The 8,203-nt window shown below is 37.1% G+C and overlaps 1 protein-coding gene across 1 annotated transcript in view; it reads left to right on the top strand.

The window, feature by feature from the left end:
- Window positions 1-8,203, top strand: part of KMT2C (lysine methyltransferase 2C) — a 204,663-nt gene that overhangs the window by 104,290 nt on the left and 92,170 nt on the right. The window contains 4 exon segments of the mRNA XM_009287803.2: window positions 3,622-3,784; window positions 4,479-4,650; window positions 6,463-6,577; window positions 7,557-7,729. Of these exon segments, the coding sequence (XP_009286078.1) occupies window positions 3,622-3,784; window positions 4,479-4,650; window positions 6,463-6,577; window positions 7,557-7,729 (623 nt within the window).

Raw genomic sequence — 8,203 nt, 5'->3', positions numbered from 1 at the left:
CATCCCTGGAAACATTCCAGGTCAGGTTGGATGGGGCTCTGAGGAACCTGATCTAGTGGAAGATGTCGCTGCCCACGGCAGGGGGGGTGGACTAGATGACCTTTAGAGGTCCCTTCCAACCCAAACTATTCTATGATTCTATGATTGATCAGGTTTTCTTACGTTTTCTGTTAATTCACTTAGTTCTTCCTCTTTCACTGTATTTGTTAACGTCATATTTGATCCAACAGGATTAGTGAATAAAGGGAATTTTAAAATGAAATTTGAAAGAGTGCATTGCTATTTGCTTTTAAAAATGAGATCCTTTTCTGTCTGTATGAAGAAAAATCAGATGTAAAAGAAAAAGGTGAAAAAGACCAAGTAGAGGGAGGTGTGGACAGTTCTAAATCATGGAAATTACAATAGTAAGAAGTAGCAGGAGTATGGATGGGAACAGAGCTTTCTTGCCATGGACGAGTGCACTAGGAGCTTGCTGAAGAAAACAGTCAGTAACCAATGAAGGACTTTTTAGGTAGGAAAATAGCCTGCTGACTCTGCTTTAGTGATGTTTATTTTATTGAATAAGTAATGAATTCTCTCCCTAGCTTTCTGATAGGTTGTAAAGGTTTTTTTCTGTAGAACAGGACTGTGAAATTATTTGATCCATGAACAGAACAGTGTTTGGCTTGCTTTGACAGCTTGCCATTTTCCTATACCTACCCTTTGAATGCTTGGATTCAGCTTCCACCCTCTTCACATAACACCTTATTTTGTGCTCATGCTAATGAAATTGAAGACTCCGTACTGTCTCTGTCTCTCTTTACAGTGTGGTAAAGACACTTGCATTTCATGGGCAATACGATTTATTCCTTCCTTCCACCTCCTACTGTCCTGATGCCATATTTTAGCAATAGAGTAGTAAAGTAATACTTGGTACTGAGTTTATTTAGCAGAGCTTTTAATTATTTTTTTTTTAAATTAATATACTTTTGCTGTTCACATCCTTACTTTCTTCGTGAAGGTCAGTTAATTGTAATAGCTGCACACTCGTTCTTCCGGGGTCGTAGCATGTGGCCTGGTTTCAGAGAAGTGTTGGCTTCTAGTGCTGGAAAAGTAACTCTTCTCATCAACAGCTGTTGCCAGAAGAATCCCTTTGGGCATTTGTTTCTTCAGACTGCTTTATCTCTCTTAAAAATTCAGCAAATGTTGATATTCTGTGCTTTTTATTTGCTTCAGATGATATATACCACATTGTTTTTAAGTGTGTGTTTTACTTAGCTGCCAAATGCTTTTCATTGCCAGTGCAGTTTAGCAGATGGGTTTGAAGGGTTCAATTAAATGTAATTTGGGCTTCCGTTTTTCTTCCAGCATCTTTACATGGTTCCTTAAATCAACATCAACATTTTTCAGGGCTTTGCAGTGATCCTGTAGTTTGCTCATTTCTAATAATTTCATCATTTAGTCATATAGCATTTGGGAGAAGGTATATTCTGATTTTACATTTGTTGTCTACCATTGTTGATTGTTGTGATGTGATGTTTATAAACACCATTTATATTGCTATTTAATGCATTATTCCTAGCTTTTAGTAAATGTTGGATTCTTTGAGTGCTTGCAGTTCTTTCATAATTTTCTTTCCTGATTAGATAATTCTTAAGGGTTAATTATGGGATCCAACAAAGTCTTTGTTGAATACTTTCTTGAGGGACACATTTTGGACCTTAGCTCCTCCGAAGTTCCTGTTCCTACTTTTTCTTACCAAGTAATGTCTTTGAAGAATGTGTGGCCTGTAAGAATTGGGCCTTAGCTATAATCTGGGCCATCTCAATAGGCTGTAGGAGTGTCAAGCACAAAATAGTGCAGTGGGTTGTATGCTGTTTCATGTGCAGCTGCAGTTCATGAAGTCAGAGGCTTTGGGCTATATTTTCATGATTTCACATCTAAGTTCAGGATTTACCTTTTACAGCATCCTCAGCGAGTCTTTACCGAATATATCGTTTCCTAAAATGAGTTTCTTGCATGACTTTGGTTTTGTTGGCAGTCCTTAAGTGTAATTACTATTGCTACCTTCTTCACCTGCTTCAGGAACTCCACGTTCTTGTTTGCTTATCTTGTCCCCCCTCCTCTCCTCTGCATTTCGGCTAGTAAAGTAACAGAATACATCTTTTCCATACTGTTAGTAGGTGTTAGAGACATGGGTAGAGGTGAAATGTCTTGCAGATCTGAAGACTAGACTAAGCATTGTAGCACAGAAACATGGCAGTAGCTATGCTTAGTGACCCGCTTTAATTTCTGTGCCAAAGCATTTTATCTTCTTACACTGCAGTTGTGTTTAGCATAAACTAATATTTTTTCTTTCTCTTCTCCATGAGTTGTGGTGCAGGCAGATATTTGACTGAAGAAGTTAATTTCATCTGGTTTTAAGAATATCAATGTAGCTGTTAACACAGGCAGCTTTGTGATTTGTATTTTTGTCTGGGCTGGTTTTGATATCTGTGGATTTGTAGTAGCACTATTTCATGCCTAATTTCATGCCAGGCTTTGAAATATAGAAGAATTATGGTAATAAATATTGTCTGTATTCTAAGAATTAAGCAGATGCAGTATGTAACTTTTCTTTGACATGGTGTATGTTCATATTTGGATGTTATTTGACACTTGAGCTGGTAATCAAACATGCCAGTGTTAGTACTATATTTTTATTATGAAAAACGAGAGTCGCTGAACTCAGTTGTTGCTGTATGTTATGTATGCCTTCCTGTGAGCCACTGACCTGTTTTTTCTTAAGTTTACTCCAGATCTTACGGTGCTGTGCCTCTAGCCTTAAAAAGTATTGTTGCCTTGGTGAAAAAGTGCAAAAACATGTTACAGTGCTTCAGGGACTGTAATGAATCCAAGAAAGAAAAAAGACTCATTAACTGAATCAGAAAGATGTGGGTGATATTTTACAAGCAGGCTGATGGAATCTGTTCCCTCTTGAGTAGAGAACTGGAGAGTTATTGGGTAGTTCTTTCTGAGAAATTACTTCTTTACAAATGTGACAATGGTCTCTAACAATCATGCTTATTTATGACTTCTCGAAGTTTGGTGATGACATCTGTGTAGCCTTGAAAGAATAGATGAGAAGAAAGTGCTAGGTTATGTAATGCATTGTCATCCCAGAGAGAATTGTATAATGGCAATAAGATATTTGGGAAACACGATATTTCGTTTGCATTTGCATTTCTGATTACAGTGTCTACAGTTTTACATTACAACTTGGAGAACTATGTGGTTTTTAGTTATAACCTATTAACAGCATAGTGTGGTCTGCCCTTATTACTCAGAAAAAGTCTCCAAGCATCTTTACTGAAGGCATAGCTCAAGTTAGATAACATATAGAAGAAAAATGCTTTTCTGTGACAAGAAGAATCTCGGTCATCAGAGTGCATTTAGAGTGGGTTTCGTTAAACATTTTAAGTTGGAAAGATCTGGGAGTGCCACTGAAAGACACAGTCCCAGCCACTAGTTTCCTTCTCCTCAGTATTCACTCCCTTCTACGGCCAAGGTGTTTGTCTGTTAAATGAGGCTGGGGAACACATCTGGCTCAAAAATGACAAGAAAAAATAGTTTTTGAATGATTCGTTAATGTTTGTTTTTCAGCGATGTGCATATTGTAAGCACCTTGGAGCCACTATCAAATGCTGTGAAGAGAAATGTACCCAGATGTACCATTACCCCTGTGCTGCTGGAGCAGGCACATTTCAGGATTTCAGTAACTTGTCCCTCCTTTGTCCAGACCATATTGATCAGGCTCCTGAAAGATGTAAGTACACAGTGTTCAAATGACACAATTAATACCAGGTTTTATGAAAACTGTGCTGTGGTAGGATAAGCTTAAGAGTGCATTTGTTTAGACCAATTTTCCCAGTTCATGTACCCAAGAATTCATGTGTGTTCAGGTATGAGAAGGATGCAAGTTCATACTCTTCTGTTTTTAAAGACTGACAGTGGTGCACAGCAAAGTTAGTATTTCTCTTTTTTTTCAATGACAGAACATGGGAAGGGTTTACTCAAAAGGCTTGTCTTCCATCAGGTTTTAGTTCAAATCGATAGGCTTGCTTACTTGCCCTGACTCAAGTTAGAGCAACCACATTGCAAACACTTCAGCTAAATAATAGGTTTAGATCTGTTAGGAGCTTTATTTGGTACTTGTTCCAAAGAAGAGTTGGTCCTAAAGCTCTCGGTTTTATCTTGAGGAGAATAAAACTGTTTATTTTGGTAAGACTTTATTAAGGTTTAAAATGAATGTACTTTTGTCATGAGAAGATTAGTTGAGTATATCAGAAAACCAAATGAAAGGAGTAGTTATTAAATACATTAATTAAATTTTAATTTCATAAGAATGATCAAGTTTTGTATGCATAAGAACTACTAAAGAATTTCTTGGCTTCATTGGGTTCATTGTATTGTTTGTAATTTTGAATGAAATAATAATTGAAAAAATTACTTCTTTGTAGCAAAGGAAGAAGCAAATTGTGCAGTGTGCGACAGCCCTGGAGACCTCTTAGATCAACTTTTTTGTACTACCTGTGGCCAGCACTACCATGGGATGTGCCTGGACATACAAGTTACACCTTTAAAAAGAGCAGGTTGGCAGTGTCCTGATTGCAAAGTGTGCCAGAACTGCAAGTAAGTGAGACCTAAAGGACATGGAGGAGGACGGTGTGAGATTTACGTGCTTTTAAAACATCTATTTTATTAACTGTTCTTTTTTCTAAAAAGTGTAGATTATTTGCCCAGATATATCTGTTATGATATTATATTAAGTAGCTGAACAAACCCTTGTTTTGGGAACTTTCTTCTAAAAGAGCTGAGCTGGAACTCCTGCATGTTGTACCCTGAGAGTTACCATTGTCTTGGCAGGTTCTGGAGAGCAGCAAAACCTTCTGACTTGTTCCTCCTTTTATACAGGAGGATTTTTCTCAAATTTACAAAATTACCAAATTAGTTTAACGTAGTGTCTTTACAGTCTGGGAACATGTGCTCTTAGCTGACGTTTCAGCTGTGCGTGTACCACATACTGGGTAGGTCCCCTGCGTTAGCCCCTCTCTTCTATTTCAGGTAATGAGTTATTATGAAAACAAAAACATGGCTTAGTTGACCAAAGAAAAAAAGTTACATGAGTGACCATGATTGAATTGTTACGCCAGACAAATACAGAGACAACGAAACATAATTGTTGCAATATTATAAGGGTTCACTTAGAAAACTGTACACTTGTTCTCATATAACCTAATCTGATGGGCACTGCAGGGTTCTTTTGATTGCTTGTTTTGTTTTAAAGGGCTTGCTAGAGAAGAAATAAGAGTTTTGTTCAGCTTTAGTCAGACCAGCTGGGACAGTATGAAGGAAAAAAGCCACTTCACTACTGTCTCATGTGCCTGATCAGTCAGTGCTTTGCTGTTTTCCAAGCAGAACACTCGGTATTTGCTAGTGTTCAGATTCACCCACTTTAAAGAAGATTGTTCCCTGATCACACGCAGCTGATAGCAAATGCCAGCAATGAAGTTACAATAGTGAAGCACGTTCTAAAAAGTATCCCTAAAAATGTCATACTGGGTAATTACAGTATTTGCTAACAAACCCTCTCCCTAGTGGAAAAGTAGAAGAAAATGTGGTGTTTTCACACCTATTACTTTATGCAGTATGGCAGTTTTGTGTCAGTGTTGAAGAGTAGCATTTTAAGCATATCTCCATGCAAAGAGAGAGCATTTATTGTGTTTTAAAATATCAGGTCACCCAGGTATTGAAGTAGTATCTACTATGTGTAATGCCATATAAGCTTTATCCAGGCAAATCTTGCTGCATGCTTACTTGTTGAATTAATTTATTTAAACTAAGGCAGAACACAGTGCCTTTAAATATTACCAAACTATTTGTCTTATTCTCTGCAAATTTATTTTATCACTGAAATTTGTGGTGGAGCTCTGTAATACATGATTGTAGGAAAATTGAAATCTCTTCCTTTAATGTTTGTTTTGCTCTTGCAGTCATATTGGTTGACATTGTAGGAGCTCTGGTAGTCAGAGGTGATGGCTTGTTTTCTTCTTTGGAAAAAATAGTCAGACTGTTTGTAGGAACAAGTACAATTGCATATTCTTTTCAGAAAGAAATAAAGTATGTATTTCAGATTTTGAACTGATTTCAGTTCAGAAAGGCCATTAAATCTGCCTACACGTGTGTAAATGAAAGTGGGCCGATATCTAGAAGTCGGAGTAGTTGCACAGGCTCAGCACTTGTTAAAGTAAGCATAGTGGTCTTAATTCATACTGAAATACGAATTTGAGGGCATTATCTTTGGAGCTATTTGTAAGTGGTATTCATATATTTTCATGTGCTCAGCTATGTGTCTTCCTGTTTAGACTTTTCATTAAATAGATCTTTTTGTTATGGCTTGTTTAAATAAATACTTTTTTTTTAACCACTTGTTACTTTTCTTAGACATTCTGGGGAAGACAACAAGATGCTGGTGTGCGATACATGCGACAAAGGCTACCATACTTTTTGTCTACAGCCAGTTATGGATGCTGTACCAACAAATGGTTGGAAATGTAAAGTAAGTTGAAAGGTTTCAGAATAATTCCTTGTCATTATAGGAGCCCAGATTTTGTTATCCAGGTTATGCTGTTCTGGGTGTATTGTGGACTGCTGTTGCCGTGTAACATAACTTGTAGTTTCTGAAGGAATCCCATTTGTATTTAATCATGTGGCTCTACAGCTGCTCTGTGAGGCTAGCTGTCAACGTGGCTGAAGCGGCCTATGTAGGACAGTAAATCAACCCCCATAGGGAAAAAGAGGAGCATAGGATCCAGGTGGAGTGGATAACCTTCACTTAGTGACAGCTGCTCTCATGATCTAGTGTAAACTAAAATGTGAACTAAAACCTATGCAGTAGTATATATAGTCTATACTTGAAGGCTTTTTATATTCAACTACTTCTGGCTTACCAGAACAGCAGTTCTGCAGCTCAAGGGTTCCTTTGCATTTCAGGAGGGCAGGATGAATTTGTTGTTTTATCAGTAACTTTGTGAGGAAGTGTAAGTAATAATAAAAATACGATTTCAACATAACAAGAGAATTCCCTGTACGTGAGATGTATGTAATTTCTTATCAGTTTGTGGCAGTCATAAGACGACTGAGATTAGGAATAAAACAGTTTGGTCTCATAAGAAATACTCCTTTCAAGTCAGGAAGTAGTGCGGAAATTCTTACATAACAAGAGAATTCCCTGTACGTGAGATGTATGTAATTTCATATCAGTTTGTGGCAGTCATAAGATGACTGAGATTAGGAATAAAACAGTTTGGTCTCATAAGAAATACTCCTTTCAAGTCAGGAAGTAGTGCAAGGAAATTCTTCTTGCTGTTGCACAGGCTATTCATGCTCTATTATCAGATCCTGTGGATAATTTATTAGTGTTATCAAGGACAGAAACTTTCTTTTAATTTAATTCAAAACAGGAAAATGTCAGTTAATGGCAGTTCTAGCACATTGTGAAATAACATAATTAACAACTAAATTCTTGTGATCTCTAGAACTGTAGAGTATGTGCTGAGTGTGGCACACGAACAAGTTGTCAGTGGCACCATAATTGTTTGGTATGTGACAGTTGTTACCAACAGCAAGACAACTTATCTTGTCCTTTCTGTGAAAAACTGTGCCTCCAAGACTTCCAGAAAGATATGTTGCATTGTCACATGTGCAAAAGGTAAGAATCCTAATTTTTGTTAAATGGTACTAAAATGCCTAAGCTGTATGACTGTATGAGCTGTATGACGTTGATGCGTTTCTGTGAAGGGTGTAGACTGTGTTTGATGTACAATGCTATAGTGTCTTGTTGTCCAACATCTTGATCCTTCATCCCTAAATAAAATGAACAATAGTAGGTAGCCTTATTTTAATCTTAGCAAATAAGTATTAATTGGCAGTTACCTGAGGCGTACAGAGAAATATGTGCTGCTGGTGCTGCTTCTTACATTGCATCTGTTTTGTGAATAAGCAGACCAGAAGAGTCATCATCCTAACTTTTAAAGACTGTTGTATAAACAGAATTGTTTGCAATGGTCTATTTTTGTCAAATTTTCAAGTAGGTGTTCTCTATTTAATTTTATGTGTTTTGCTATGCCAGTAATTAAAAAAAAAAAAAAAAAGGCACTAGGGAATCTTTTTTTAAAAATGGAAA

Source organism: Aptenodytes forsteri, unplaced genomic scaffold, assembly GCF_000699145.1.
Source record: "Aptenodytes forsteri isolate BGI_AS27 unplaced genomic scaffold, ASM69914v1 Scaffold296, whole genome shotgun sequence".
NCBI classification, from domain to species: domain Eukaryota; kingdom Metazoa; phylum Chordata; class Aves; order Sphenisciformes; family Spheniscidae; genus Aptenodytes; species Aptenodytes forsteri.
This window is presented reverse-complemented; position numbering and strand designations above follow the sequence as displayed.